A 16,919-nucleotide genomic window follows, 5' to 3' on the forward strand; every position below is an offset into this window, starting at 1 on the left:
GGTGCAAGTTCGACTCACCTCCTTCCAAACAGCCGTAACCCTGAAAAAGTCCTGCTGCTATGCCGGCGACCCACCGTGACTCTTTCACCCTCAGGCAAGGCGTTGGACAGGAGGTCAGAATTGGATGAAGAAGCGGATGTGGAGGCCAGAGAGGTTGTGACCTCTTCCCTGTCCTGCGAACCTGCTCCTAGCTCCTGCTCCATCAAGAGCCTTGGCCGTCAATCAAACAATCGTAACCAATCCCAAAGTCATGCAGTCAGAGAGTCCTCATGACGAGAAAAACTAGAAGAGAAGGGTCGCACCATCCTGCTCTCTGCCTCTCAGAAAGAGAGGGAGGACAACGCTCAGTGCTCCAGATCCTTGCAGACTTCCACGTGTGATCCGCTTCCCATCCGCCTTCAAGACACTTAATCCTATAAGCAAACCCCAACATTCCTCCCCCCTCCTCCTCCTCCTCCTCCTCCTCTCTTTCCTTCCTCCCTCTCTGTCTCTCTCTCTCTCTCTCTCTCTCTCAGGAAGTTCTTACAGTCCTGGTCTAAGCAGAGCCATACAGCAAAGAGTATTCCTTCAGTCCTCTTTTCATGTCTTTCTCTCCTCCCACAGTGGTTGTCTCTTGCACTCACACACGCGTCTATGCAGGCTCATACACATACGCTCTAGCTGCCGGTTGCACTCACAAACATTGCACCACACCAGGAAGTGTCAAACTCAGAAGAGACTCATTCGTAGGACCACAAATGTAGCTGCCCCTCCAGGTGCCTGATTGTTTTCAACCTTACTTTACATCTATCTCACAACCTATGTCTTTCTCTCTCTGATAGAGGCTTTAGAAGAAAATGTGATCTCTGACAATGGAAAAAGCAGCTCAGTTTGCAGATCAGATCAGTAGTCCATCTAGTTTTGTTCACAAATATCACTTACGGACAAATGGCTGCCTTGAGTTTGAGGGGTTATTTGAAAATAATCTCTGTATAGAACTGGCTAATGACAAAAGGTGTAACTGAGGTCACAGAAACGCATGAAACTATGTAAAACTACACACACACACACACACACACACACAACAATGCGTTTGTGGCTGTGCAAGCACACTTAACAGGGTAATGTAACAGGAGAGCAGGTAAGAGGAGGATCTTATAGTAGTGGATAAATGCAGTTTGACACTAAGAAAAAGAAAGAAAGCAAAAGGCATGAGAAGAAAAGATGGAAAGAAAGATCACCTCAGGTTTTCGGGTTATTGATTTCTGTCAAATCCTTGTATGTGTGTGTTAGAGGCATGTGAGTATGCCTCTTAACATCAGTTGAAGGGTTTTCTTTTACATCTTTTACAGTAACATAAAGATTAACAACCAAAATACAGTACAGTGTCATATTACCTCCACTGTCATATTGTGAACAATGGTTATTATAGTTAACTAAAACTAAAACCATAAAAACAGGGCTGTACCCACCATTGAGGTCCCTGAGGTCCGGACCTCTGTATTTTTCCGAGGTGTATATAATAAAGGTTGTGAAATTGAGTATATAAAAAAGGTTGTGTCTAATATTAACTCTACTTTTGGATATTGCACAACACCGAGATAACAGACCTTCTCATCTGAACGGTCACGTTCTTCGGTCTAACAGCGCTCGTCAATGTCAAGATGTTTGACATGGCCAATCAAATTAAAGTAGGCGGGGCTTTATGTTTACTAAAGTTAAATTTTTTTATTGAAAATGTAGGCTATAATTTACGTTATTCATTTCAATTCATAACGGTCATCATGACAAGATAAGAAACATTAATGAATCTGTTCATCAGGCATAAGATTAATAACGAATGTGCATGTGCACTCTGAAACAAGCCCAACACGGATGAGTGCATGACAACAAAACAAGTGAAGAAGATACGCTGAATGAAAATGCACATAACATTCCCCGTCTGACAGTAGATGGAGCTAGTGGAACAGCAGAAATGCAGCCGTTACCCGGTAACCCCGTAAACACAGCAGCTGCGCTACTTTCTGTTTCTGAACACCATCTAAATATTTCAAACAGCCATTCATATTTTAGCATTCGCTTTGGTGTTCATCACAGCACCAAATACTTAAATTAAAATAGGCTACTTAAAGACCTTCTTAGTTGATGTTAATTTTAACACTTACTATTTACTAATGTTTTATAAAAATCAAAAGTTGTATCTGTTAATATTATATAATGAACCTGAGCTAACATGAACTAACAATGAACAGTTGCACTTTTATTAACTAATGTTAACAAAGGAGGCATGCCCCTGTACCCCCTAGAAAACTCTATTTCGGGACCTCTGTAATTAACAAAACCTGCGTACAGCCCATTTAAAAAAAAAATTACTTAGAGAAAATAAACATTAACAAACAAAATACAATTATTTGATCATTTTTATGATTCTATTGATATGATAATTATTTCATAATTTTATAAGCATCAACACCCAGTTTACCTTGATAGAAAACTATACAGACATTAAATAAAAAACACAACAAAATTACTAAAACTTACATTTAAGTTAAAATGAAAACATAGAATCTCTATGATACTAAAATAAGACTGTTGAGTACAGAACTAGAAGGGAAGTATTCTCAGTAGGTCATAGTGTGTGTGTGAGTACTATAAACACTATACCCCGCTATACCTCCTGTTCACTCACTACAGACTTCCTGTGAAGGAAGGAAATGATGTCACTAAAATGGGAGTCGTACACAATTACGGTTGGACCACAAACCAGATATTGTTTCCTGCTATTCTTCTGTTATATGTGTGTGTGTGCTTGAGAGAGAGAGAGAGAGAGAGTGAGAGAGAGTGTGTGTGTGTGTGTGTGTGTGTGTGTGTGTGTGTGTGTGTGTGTGTGTGTGTGTGTGTGTGTGTGTGTGTGTGTGTGTGTGTGTGTGTGTGTGTGTGTGTGTGTGTGTGTGTGTGTGTGTGTGTGTGTGTGTGTGTGTGTGTGTGTGTGTGTGTGTGTGTGTGTGTGTGTGTGTGAAAATAGGACAGCTGAAAGGATCAGTAGGTAGAAAATAACTGTGTAGGAGTAACAAGTAGGATCCACTGTATTCAGCCTATCCCACCACAGCAGGGAGAAATTTTTCAACCTCACATCAGTCCATACTCACCACAGCAGGACACACTCACATAAAGTATCTTAATTCAAGCATCAAATGATCATTAACAATTTCTACAGAAATTATGATTTTGTGCATCCCTATTCTGGATTTCCACCTTGTGGTTACATTGAGCAACTGCATGCATGCAGGCATTTCTCACTGACTGTGGTTACAATACTTTAAAACCACTGCTTTATTTATTTCCTCAAGTTACACTAGCACAAGTCATAATACAATGAAAGTGATTGTGGTTAATTTGAGCATCATCTGAACTAGGACCAGATACTGTGTTCCCACAATAAATACAACTAATGGAACTATTATTAAACTGTGTATTAATCTCCTTATATACATAGAAATATCTGACAACACCACATTGCTTCCTTCCTCTCTCTGTCTCTGTCTCTCCCTCACACTTGTTTGATGAGATTCTAAGATAAGAGCTGGTGGTCACAGAAGGTTTTCATATGCAGGTTTGGCGATAACCGTATGTGGACTAAAACAGAACAACCAGCTATAAGCCTTAAACAGAAGCCAGATACAATGAGTATGTTTACATGCACACCAGAATGCTGGTTATTGCGAGAACGCTGAATGAGATGCAAAAGTGGCATTAACATGCATTTTATGACGCTAGCAATGGCAATGTCAGGTGTTCAACTCGTGTGTGAGTGTGACTGATAAATCTCATTTTACTTTGGGTAAAAGCATAAATGTGAAATGTAAATATTCTTAACCTGCATTTATGTAACGTTTCAGAACACTGCTTTCTGCAAAAAAAGCAGCATACAGTCACTAAAATGGCTCCTATTTAAAGGGGTGGTTGATTATGATTTCACTTTTCTAACTTTAGTTAGTGTGTAATGTTGCTGTTTGAGTATAAACAACATCTGCAAAGTTACGAAGCTCAGAGTTCAAAGCAAAGAGAGAAATTTTATTTTAAGGAAATTGCTTTTCAAGGACCCGAGCTTCCTCCCAGGTTAGTGAAATCACAAACTCTAAAATTATCATAAACCCCACCCCTGGGAACACGATTTATAGATTATCATGACAGAATAAGCTAATCAATGACTATAAGATAACTACACATAAGCTACATAAATTCATCAACTAACCATTCAGAAATGCTGTCACTTCTCCTTGAGTCTCTACATATTTGTCCTACTCCGGTTTGAACATTTAAATTTTCAGTGCATGTCTGTGTGAGGCAGAGATGGGACCAAGTCACACATGTGCAAGTCTCAAGTAAGTCTCAAGTCTTAACCTTCAAGTCTCAAGTAAGTCCCAAGTATTTTTTTCTTGGGCAAGTCAAGTCAAGTCAAGTCACAGGCTATGTCAAGTCAAGTCAAGTCAAGTCCTGTAGTAGGTCAAGTCAAGTCCAAGTCAAGTCACCTTATTATTGTAATTTTACCTGCAGAATCTGATCTAAATAAAGTGAAAAGACAAGACAAGACAAGACAAGAAGAAAGCCTTAAGTTTTCAAAAAAGCATTAGACATGTGACCCACTATTCTGCTTCATAAGGACCATGTTGACAATATGACATGACGTGGTTTAATGTAGCCTAAACAATGATTACCAAATTTCTCTCTCATAATCACTGAAAACAGTTAAAAAAAATCGAACCAAAAGTCAAATTATTATGGACGTTATCTGACATTAAGCGTTTCTGTTTCACATTTTGAGCAGGGCAGCGGAGCGGCTGTGGGTTGACTCCCCACGGTTCTCATGGGCTTTATATATAAGTCCTAACGTGAAAAAGCTTTATGGTTTAATGTACCTAAACAACGATTTAGGGGGGATTGGGGGGATGTAAAAAAAAATTATTGCATCACAATAAGTGTATTGTGATTGTGAAAACATTTTAGTAACTAAACTGAATTTTATTAGGTTTAGTGACAACATGTTACAATGGTTACATGGTACAATTTCTGGTAAGCTATGCTTTTTTATTATTTCAATTCAATTCTTGTGATTTGATTTAATATTGACTCATGTGGATAAATATTAGGTAGGCTACACAAGGTAGGCATTCATTTTTCTCAAGAAAAAAAAAACAACTCACCTAATGTAAACAGACAGAGAGCCCTATCAGCTGGAAGTATTATTTAAAGGAGAAGTTCACTTTTAAAATGAAAATTCTGTCATCATATACTCACCCTCATGTTGTTTCAAACCTGTATGAATTTCTTTCTTCTGCTGAACAGGAAAGAAGATATTTAGAAGATTATCAGTAACCAGACAGTTTTTATTTTTTTCCTACTATGGAAGTCAATGGGACCCAAAAACTGTCTGGTTACTGATAATCTTCTAAATATATTCTGTTCTGTTCAGCAGAAGAAAGAAATTCATACAGGTTTGAAACAACATGAGGGTGAGTATATGATGACAGAATTTTCATTTTAAAAGTGAACTTCTCCTTTAAGGTTAAAAATAACTCAAATACATATAATGCGTTTTTTTTATTAATAACAACTTTATTTAATGATATAAGTAAAAATAAATAAGTAATATAGTACACATATTTAGCAAAATACTCTCTATAGCTCTTTTTTTCTAGCCAACTAACGTGCTGTAGCCTAGCCCATGTTATGGTCATCAAATGGCTTTCCTGAGGTAGCCTTTGTTATGTGACATAATTGTTCTCCAGCTGTTTGGTCGATATTATGTATGAGGAATATACATTTCGGTAAGTTGCACTGTATCTTTCAGTGTTCATTCTTGTTTATTTACTAGGTTGTAGAGACGATCGGTTCATGTGCCGCTAGGGATCTGTCGCGTCACATTTACAAGCGCCAAAACGCTATTTTTTGTTTGAATTTCATAATAAAAGTGACAGAATCTGAGAGCTGAGATTTTTTTATATCATAAGTAACCTGCTCTGTCTAGTCGGTCGGTATCCGTGTCCTCTTTGCTTCGCAATTTTTCTGTGCGTGAAAAAATGGATGTGTGTGAGAGCGTGTGAAAAGCGTCAACCGCGTGAGTCTCACTGTGAATGCGTGAGAGTTGGCAGCTCTGTGTTCGTCTTTTGCCATCTTGTGAATAATCCTTGAAGCCGAAAGCGATGACCATCGGTACCCCTCCGGCTGACATGTTGATGTGATATCTGATCTAAGTGGGCGTGGTGTGCGTAAGGTACGAGAGGGCATGACTGATGATAGTGTCGTGATCCAGTCATGACAGCGCTATTCTCAGCCTGCGCTCCAGCTGGGTAATCAACTTTATTTTTTTAAATTATTTATATATTTTATATTCAAACTGAAAACATGATGTGATTAACACTCAAGTCATTCAAGTCATCGTGTCTCAAGTCAAGTCAAGTCCCGAGTCTTTAACTTCCAAGTCCGAGTCAAGTCTCAAGTATTTTATTTTTTGTCAAGTCAAGTCACAAGTCATAAAAATAGCGACTCGAGTCGACTCGAGTCCAAGTCACCAAGTCACAAGTCCCCATGTCTGGTGTGAGGTAATCGAAGCTGCTAAGGACTAGTGATGGGTCGGTCATAAACGATTCATTCATTTTGAATGAATCTTTAATATGACTCGGGACTACAGAGTTGTCTCAGAGAGTGATTCGTTCATTTTGTGTTGACCGCGCATGCGCAACATCCAATAGATTCTGTACTGGAAACAGAAATGATTAGTTCTCTCGAGTCTTCGGGTATGGGTCTGAGTTTTTCATTCTTCCTGTCAGTCCCATAGAGACTATGCTGCCAGTGCCGGATACTAGGGCTGTCACTTTTTAGAAAAATCGAATTCGAACGGGTATCAAATATCAAGCAATGTATTCGAATATATTCGAATATCTATGACGGCCATCATAATCTCATATAATCTTCATAATATGGCCATCTGCTGTGTCTCTGACTCCACTGCCTCATTTAGATGGTAACTCGACAGGTGAGCGCGAAGATTGGATGTCAAAGATAAGTAAGTAAACCGTTTTTTGCAAATTCAGCAAACTACCTTATCTTTAACGGTTACTTTACCATCTACGGTGTAGAACCCAAAATATTTCCAGACACTACTTTTTAGATGAGTTGGGGTCGTAATTGTCCGCTCAGGCTGGCCGTTCTGTGCGTTATCTTCCATTTTCAAAACAGGGTGGCTGTTGGCTATTATTCACTTGATTTGGTCATGGGCCTACGCTACAATACGTTTAGAGCGCCCGCTACTGGATGAGATGGCAAACAATAAAATAAAAAACAAACGGTCTAATCATAGACTGTAAAAAATGTGCTACACATGGCACTTTACAAACCGAATAGTTTATTTATAGTTCGATTGCAGATATTTCACGTCATGTTCGAATGCATATTCGAATATCGAATAAAAAGTGACAGCCCTACCGGATACAGAATTTATTAGTTCACCTCTCGAGTCTTCGGGTCTGATTCTTCTGAGTCTTTCGTTCTTCTGTCACATGATGAATGAATGACTCGAACCCAAAGACTCAAAAGATGAACTAATCAATTCTGTAGCCGGTACCGACTGCATAGCTCAGCTTTTATGGCTGTCACATGATGAACGAATGACTTGAACCCGAAGTCGATAGACTCGAAACGTGAACTAATCAATTCTGTATCCGGTACTACAGACTGTAAAGCTCAGTTTATGAGGATGTCATGGGATGAACGAACAGCTCCGGGAGGTGAGGGAAGACTGCATAGCCTGAAGACCAAGATAAATTAATTAATCGTTTCTCATAATTTGGCCTTTTCCTTGCATTGCAATTTTTTCCTTATTCTAAATGCGATCAACATTTGATGTGTTTGGGGAATTTGGCTAACATGTAACATTTTAAATACATTCTGCTGAAATGAACGAAATTACTCGAAAAAAGATTCGTTCATTTTGATGAACGAGATTTAAAGATCTGAGTCAGTAAAATTATCCGAACTTCCCACTACCACTAAGGACACAAGCTGTTGTAGCTCCGCACTCTGTGCCGGGAGCAGCAGCTCATTTGCATTTAAAGGGACACACAAAAATGGTGCGTTTTTGCTCAGCCTCAAAAAGTCAAAATTTTAACATGCTATATACAAATATCTGTGGGGTATTTTGAGCTAGAACTTCACATACAAACTCTGGGGACATCAAAGACTTATTTTACATTAGGGCTGTACTCAACCAAAGAAAATCTTGGTCGACCGAAGTCCTGAAATTTTCGACTAGAAATCGACTAAAATCGACTAAAAATGACGTTAGAAAAAAACCCCGTTAAATTAATTAGATGCGCACTTTGCGCAGGACTTGGTAGCCTTGTTGTCCGCCTAAATGAATTATAAATAAACATAAACAACTAGTAGGCTATTTGCAGTATATTAAATCGTTTTTGACCTAATTATTTTGCACTGAAATGAGTCTGACACTCGAGTTTGTCAGCTCTGACGGCGCTGCATCACGTGCACCTGCGCAATATCATAGCTTATGATTTCCGAAAATAGTACTATGTTGTCAACTAGTGATATCATCACAAGAACTGTTGAGGAATATGCAACATAATTTAGACAATTATTTTTGTCATATGTTATAATAAGTTATAACTGTCAGACGCTATCATTTCACCGTGCATGTCCTCGCACCGAGCGAGGCTGAACATGAGCTCAGCGTCGCAGCTGAGACACGAATAGACTATTAAATTAAAGCTTTTACTCTTAATAAACACAAAAGGCACGTCCACTTTAATAAAAAAATAATATTTATTAAACAAACCAGATCAAGAGCAGAAACGAAATAAAGTGCATAACTGAAAAATAAAGCATCCTAGGCTCAAAACTAACACACCAACAGCACAGCACAATTGCGCATTAGGCTCCAAATAAAAAATAAAAAAGTTCGGTTATCACACTAAAACATTGAAATATGCTAATTCTAATATGTTCATATAGCCTACTCAAAACAGACAGGGCAAGCTAACGCAGACAAGTGAGCTTAACGTTACCACTTTTAGATGATATGTCATGTTTGTCGTCAAGCTGTGGAAAACTGTTGCTTGCAAACTTTGCATTCGACCTTTTTCATGTTATCAATTTTAACAAAATGCTGCCACACTGTCGATTTCTTTGTTGTTGACATGTTAGAAGAGGACTGACTATTAAACGCTCTCACAATTAAATAAATAATATTCAGCATCAAACCTTCTATGCTCGACGCTCTCTCTTGGGTTGGACTAATCCAAAAAAGGTGAAAACAAGGGGGGTGTTTTGAAGACAGACTGTTACAGTGAAACAAGGGTACTCTGAAAACACCCCCATTAGCAGTTAGTGCTTTCCACCTGATGAAATGAGCGCGCCTCAGCGCGGCAAAACTGATGAAATAAACGCGGCAGAAAATCGACCAATCAGAATTTTGGTCGAACCAGAACGTATCGACCAACTAATCGACTAATCGACTAGGGCAGTACAGCCCTATTTTACATCTTGTGAAAAGGGCATTATACCACCCCTTTAATAAACTTCTGCTTCTGCTGACAGCACAGCAGATGCACAGACAGTATTACTGTAAGATGCACAGTTAAATACAGTTACTGTATGCCTGCTACCACATTTGCAGAAGTTCATACACACACACTACTGCGTACAAGACTACAGAAGCTGTCTCCGAAATCACACACTGTCTAGCATAAACTACATCTGTTAAAAAAATATCTATACAGTATGAATATGGGTAGTATTTGGATGTACAATATATGCATAATGTGGCCTCAGGATAGTAAAATGTGCACTTTATAGGCAGGTCACTGATTCTTTTCACCCATTTTCAAATACTATGAATACTGTTTTTCACATAAAAAAAGCATGCATATTCGGATGTAGTGAAAGTGTTCTTACTGCCAGATCTTGCAGTTGGATTCACATCTGTATGTTGCAATGTCTTTATGGTGCTGATCAGAGCTTCATTCTTACAGCTACATGAGCTGGCACAAGTAGCATGGGCCATCAAATGTTGCAGGTGTAGTTCAGTCTTACCTGTGGTGAGGTTGAGACGGAGGGGTGGGGGGCAAGACCCATTTCCCCCTGTGAGCCCACATTTCTCTCTCTCTTTCGGCCTGCCAGATTGCCAGATTGAATCAACTTACTCTCATACACACAGCTTGACAACAACTGACCCTCATAGCCTGTGCCTCACTGAGCTAAATCTTTCTTCCCTAACACCCCCTACTTCCTGTTGTGACACTTCCTTATGTGAGTGTATGTTTGTGTTAGTGTTGTATGTGTGTAAGACAGAGAACGAGAGATGGGTCAGGGGTAAAACTTGGTTCTGGTAAAAGAAAGAGCCTCAAATAGAATATGAGCTACATACCGCAGGCACACACTCACACTGAGAACAGGGTCCTGTAGGAAACTATTTTTAGTACAGTTAAAGGAGAGCCCCACACACTCACACACACAGACAGAGGCAGGCAGCTCGCCCTGTTTCCTACAGAGGAAAGTGGCTGGTGATCTTGAACTTTAATATTTCTTTCTGCGCATGAGAACACAAGCTGCTATAATAAAGAAAGATGAAGAACAGACAGTTCTGTTACTGCTTTGTCACCCTCCTCTCAGTTTTAACCACGTGTAAATTAACACCCACAGATGCATAGCTTAATATATTTTATAAAACAAATATTGTTGTCCATTTTCATTGTCTTTTTTACATTGTCTTTTTCTATTAGAGATGTGCATTTTGTTCATTTTTACAAAAACTTTAATATACTTAAATATTTATGGTTTTGTCATCATCATCAAAAAAAAAAAAAAAAAAAAAAAAAAATCACTGATGGCTCTAAAGTACCATCCAAAATATTACCGTAACAAATCACAAAATTACAAATATTAGTTTGTGGTTACTGGACTGGGCTCAATATGAAATCAATTACACATGTGAATTATGTTTTCATAATCAGTCATCGCTGAATTTCTGTTTATCCTCTCATTGTCTCTCTGCAGATCATTGGGTCTGCAGATTGTGTTACCTTGACCAGACTGCTAAAAAATCATTAAACTCTAAAATGATTAGGCCTACTCTAAGATATAAAAGGACAGGATAGAAAGGTATTGTAAGTCTCCTCTCTCCACACTAGGGGGAGAATTTACTCTTCTTTACTGATGGCTCCATAATCTCTTTTACCCTTTCCATATCTTGATCCTGTGGTTCCAAACCTGGGTTACTTTCTTTTTCAATGGAACAAAAAAAAGGTTTTTGAAGAATTGTGCTGACTGCTCTTATCCATGCATTTAAAATGAATGAGCACTGAGGCATTATAGCCTCAAAAATAGGCTATGAATTTTATTATTTTGAATATGAAATTTATTTTTTTCCAAATTATTTATTATTTTTCCCAAATTCTGTGTTTTCAGTTTTAATGTTTCTGTTTTTTGTGTTTTATGATTGAATATATATTTATTATTAAAAAACTATGGCAATTCAATGAATGCATAAAACGTTAACAATTTAATTGAACTTTTAAAATGCAAAAATATGAAATTCGAATAAAGTGCTGCACAACAGAGGTTTTAATAAACTATATTATTATTATTGTTATTATTACTTGTAGGTGCACGTTTGTCCTATTTTTAAATTGTTGGTTTTAACACGTTTGTTTCTTCAGCAGATAAAAAATAAAATGCAATGTCCATATAGGCCTACCTTTGGTACGTGGATATTCCAATCCATTTATTGTCTGCTTCTTTGGTCAAAAACAAACAACAACTAAAAAAAAAGAAAAAGAAAAAGCAGCAGCTATTTCGTGCACTTTACAAAAAAAAAATCTTTTCAAGTCATTGCGGTCCAAAGAGTTTGTTTTACCTTCTTTGCACACAACTCTGTGTCAACTTTACAACATAAATACATTATGTGCCCTCTAGCGGTGTGAAAGAAAATGACCAAAAAAAGGCTCCTACATTCTACAATATATTTCTGTCAATTTCTTCAAGTTAAACCAAATTTTTATTTTGGCAGGTTGTAGTGAAGATCTTTTTAGGGTCTGTGATATGACGGTATAGTTTTTATCAAGTAAAATGGCTAAATGCTCTTGAAGTGAACTCAGATCTGGAGATTCAGTTCATGTGTTTATGTCCTCATATACTGAGCAAACAAAAGCTGAAAAACCATAAGCATCTTGAGTTCTTGTGTATATGTAGTAGACGAAACTGCCGCTCAGGCACATGAAGACAAGCAGACGCATTTAAACAATCTTTTTGTGGTTTAATATTCACTGACACTTGTCCATATTGTAATTTGATTAAGTATTCAGCCCTACCATTTGATTTATTCATCCATATTCAGCATTATACAGTAAATTACAATTTTATGACTGGATTCCACAGTTGCATTGGCGTTTTCTGCACCACTAAATATTTTTTCTGAACTATTCCTAAAAATCCTGCATATTTATACAAAGAAACCTAGCCCTCTGGGGTTCAGTGACATTCTGTTCGCTCATTTTGAACCTTCACATAAAGAGCAGCTCGGCCCACCGGCACACTTACAACTGTCAATTATGAGCAACCCAGATGGAATGATTTAAATATGGTAAAATTTGTCACATGGATCTCACTAGGGCTGAACGATATGGACAAAATTTCATATCTCGATTTTCATGCCAGATATCTCGATATCGATACAATACGATATGACTACGTAAGTACTAAAAAAACAATACATTTAGAGTTTGTAAAATACACACTGATGTCTATGGAAGAGGTAATAATAATCCTTTCCATTATAATTCGACACGTTTTATTCATATCAGATACACATTGTGTAAGTAACTTCAATGTTTACTCTATTCTATTCCCAGTTCACCAGCCACTTACTTTTCAGTATTTCGGGAGAAGTGGATGAATTCACGTGTTGTAAACATAGAGGTTGTAAATCCAACAGATCCGATTCTCTGAACTGCGTCTGCGGCACAAACTAACACGGCGACGCCCATCGCGCATACAGCTCAACTAAAGCGATCGTTATAAAGGTGTTTAAACAACAATATACTTCCACTTGCATGTATTTGACAATCGGAATATCAGATATTTCATGCCATAGCTAACACATTTGTGAATATTCTGAATAAAAAAGGAAAAATGACATAAAAGCAGATCATCATTCATTCAGCGCTGTTGCTGCTGCGGTGTGTCACGTGACAAGCAATGACGCGTCACCATGGAAACGCCGCCCCCCCTCTCACAATATAGTTCCCACGTCCCTGGTAGTGTGTGCGCGCTGGCTTTAGCGGTGCATTCAAGGACACTCGTAAAACTGATGTTTGTTGTGACTGCCAGAGTTGTATGCAGGGCGAGCGCGGAGAGGGAAAATCTATATCGTCTATATCGTTGCTTTTTTCGATATTAATATCTTGAAAGTTCATATCTCGATATAGATACGATAACGATATATCGTTCAGCCCTAGATCTCACAGTACTACACTCTTCTTGGAAGTCAAGTCTGTCAAAATATTTTATGTGCACAACTTTGTTCTGCAGATGCAGATTCTGTGTGATATGGCTTATCAGAAAGCCTGCTGCCATTTCATTTGTTTGTGAGGTGGCGGCGTCAGCAGAATCTCTCATAGCAAAGTGTGTTGGACATTGTGTTCCAGCCCATGAACTCCAGTTTCAGAGAGATCAAGGCCAAAGTTACCATGGTGTCTGTCACTGTAGTGACTGCTTATCAGCTAAAGCATCGATTAGCTAGGAAACCGTAGAGTGATTGGCTTTCATTAGCTTGCTTGTAGCATTTTCAAGGCGACGTGATACTGTGACCACAAGATTTAATTGGAGGAAAGAGTTTAGAGTTTAGGAGAAAAATATAGAGGGAACTACAAACAATTTGTGTTCTGGTAATACAGAGAGTGTCTACAGACACTTGCACTGAGGCGCGCTGTGCCCACTCCTCACTCTGTTCCAGTGCAAACACTGAGCACGCACACACTTCACATCTACTCAAATATCGCTCTCTCTCACACACACAGTGGTGTTTGTAATCTGTGCTGTACAGAAAAGGCTTGAATAATTAATTTGCACTCAGTCACAGCCTCTCCTGAGTCAGTCACTGTCCTTTCAGTATGTGTCTGTGAGCGCATTTGTTCCAGCTCTCTTTCTTTCACACATGCAGTAGGACTGGTTAAGGATTAGGTTTTCTGACATCAAAACAGCTGCTTTCTCTCTCAAGAGCATCTACTTGATCCCTTAAGACCACTTGCAGACACAAACTAATGAACAGGACTTATAAAACGGCACATCCTAACTCGAGTACTTACTTAGCCACAAAATGGTGCTGTGGGATCTGAACCTGGTGTGTTCAACGTTGTCTCGCTCACTTTAGAACCATCTAATGTCAAAAGTTAGGGAAGAAATCTGTCCGTGTTTAAAGCAGAGGAAAGGAGGTGTTTTTGTGATGGCTCAGACTGTGGGAGGAGAACTCCTGATAAAGCAGCACCTACAGGGTGCACTGACTCACAATACACTCCAATCTACAGCCATAACACAAACCCTTCAGTACAGCTGGGACCCTCTAGCTCACTCTTACAAAGAGCAAACACACACTCTCACACAGAGAAAGTCATACACACTCACATTCACATCAAAATATACAGGTTTTTTTTTTTTTATGGTATAATGTCTCGTAATACTGTATATTGGACATGAGAAGTTTTGCCTCATAACCTTTTCATATAATGGGACTTGTCTATCATACACTGATAATAGTTACCAGAAAATATATAGATCACCCCATAGACAACATTTGCAGCAGATTAATAGTTTAATTATTTGTATTTTTTAAATTACAATTTCTTTATTTACATTATTGGGATTACCCCTTAGAAATATATATTTTTGCACATTTCATGCATATGTAAGTTATTAGATAACATTTTAACATTAATTAATAATAAACAATCTCATCCTGGTAGTTGTTATGTTATGGACTCTTATTTTGGTATTCTGTTCTGTTTTCTTTAGTTCCTGTTTCCCTGTTCTATTTAGTTTCGTTTTCCTTGTTTACTGATTATATCCCTGTTTCTGTGATATCATCAGCTGTATCTTATTTAGTTCCTGATTATCCCCTACATATATACTCTCTGGTCAGTTTAGTTCTTTGTCGGTTAGCCTATCGTTCATGTTTGCGGTTGTGTTACTGTATACTCCTGAGTATAAAGATTGATCTAGTATTTCTCTATCGCCGCACGCTTCATTGCAGCCCCTCAGAACATTAAAAATAACAATAAAAACAATAAATGGAGCAATTCCAATAGGGTCCTCACACCATCGGTGCTCGGGCTCAAAATATGCTTTTGACATCACAAATCACATTTAAAATCAGTCAAAACAATTTCTTGTCAAATGTAGTATGTTATCTGAAACAGAGACTGACGTGGCATATTTCTATTTTCCATAAAATATCATACCATATGACAATATGAGGGTTTAGCAAAGAAAAATGTGAAACACTGAAATAGCATTAATTCAAGTAAGTAAATTAAATGAAGTATCTGATTCACTCTGAGAGAAACAGTGTGACAATAATGAGAGATGGATGCAGGTTGAGCATGAAGAAAGATGAAGACTGACAGGGGGTTATACAGAGGAAGGAGGAGGGAATAAAGGAAAGACGGAGGAGGAATAAACAGAATAAGAGAGACTCAATTAACAAACGCCCACTTCCTTACTGTGTGGCTGCAGCATTATCCTCCGGAGCAACCCTCAAACCCACACAGATGACTGCCAGAAACGATCAAATGCGGACTGAGTGCCATGATCACTAATCTGACGACTAAAATAATCTCCACTGACATTATCTGTGGAAATCTGTGCTTATTTGTTTTCTTATTGGGTCACAAAGGAGTTTCCATCTGACAGCTTTATTGAGGCTCTTGATTTTTGTTCTCTGCTAAAAAAAAAAATCCATATGACATTGAAAAAAATTCTTCTCCTTTCTTTAGTTTCCCCCCCATTAAAACCCATTTTCCCCATCCCAAGCATCGTACCAATGTCATGACGACCCCTAATTTAAATCTCTTCTTTTCGAATCGACTCTGTTTCCAGTTCTTTTCAGCAGAACATGCATATGGTGAGAATATTATTTTTGCCCATCTCACACTCTAGTGTTACAGTAGACAGATTCTGTAAAGCTCAGAGAAACAGAAGTGTGTGAGAGATTTAAGAGATGGAAGAGTGTAAAAGAGGCAGGAAAATTTCCTGGGATTTGCAGAGTGAAGCTCTTGCAGCAATGCTGTCGAAACAAAGCTTGCCAAGAGATAACATCAAAACACACCAAAACAACCAACTTCATCCAGCCTTTTAAGACTTATGAGTGTTTCTGTTTCTGTCTGAAGAGCAGTTACAAAAATGAGGCTACTACTAGATCAAGATGCATGCATCATGCAAATTTGTCTGCACTTACTGTCTACAACCCCAGGCAAACATTATGGAATCACCACACTTAGAGGATGTTCACTCAGATTTTTTACTTTATAGCAAAAAAAAAAACTAAAAATCACAGATATGACACAAAAAAGGTTTTGTTCAATAGCTTAACATTCTGGCTTAATGAAACATACCTCAAACAAATCCACTTTTTTATTTATCACATCCAAATTTTATTAATGGTCTGTCTTTTTCCAGAACATGCAGAGGAAAAAAAGTATGGAATCACTCAATGTTGAGGAAATAATTATGGAATTGTCTTTTAATTTACATTTTAAAACCAATACTGGGACATGTCTAATAATGCTAATTGGTCAGCAGCTAAAAGAGAGTGCTTACACACCTTAACAGACCATGGAAAGGATTATAAAAGTCCTCCAAAGAAGCTGTTTTTT

General features: G+C 38.1%; 1 protein-coding gene across 13 annotated transcripts in view; it reads right to left on the minus strand.

The window, feature by feature from the left end:
* The window catches only part of dgkza (diacylglycerol kinase, zeta a), a 110,613-nt gene that overhangs the window by 81,763 nt on the left and 11,931 nt on the right, over window positions 1-16,919 (minus strand). For 4 of the 13 annotated variants that reach the window (XM_081354236.1, XM_081354235.1, XM_081354232.1 and 1 more), the window contains exon 1: window positions 10,087-10,267. The exons of 5 other annotated variants lie outside the window; for them this stretch is intronic. In XM_081354236.1, coding sequence (XP_081210362.1) covers window positions 10,087-10,148 — 62 coding nt within the window. In that variant the 5' untranslated portion in view covers window positions 10,149-10,267. Of the gene's footprint in view, window positions 1-18; window positions 692-10,086; window positions 10,268-16,919 lie in introns of those variants that run through there. 4 more of the 13 variants (XM_081354234.1, XM_081354230.1, XM_081354227.1 and 1 more) reach the window with 2 other exon arrangements.

This window comes from Scardinius erythrophthalmus (assembly GCF_964197995.2).
Source record: "Scardinius erythrophthalmus genome assembly, chromosome: 2".
NCBI classification, from domain to species: Eukaryota; Metazoa; Chordata; class Actinopteri; order Cypriniformes; family Leuciscidae; genus Scardinius; species Scardinius erythrophthalmus.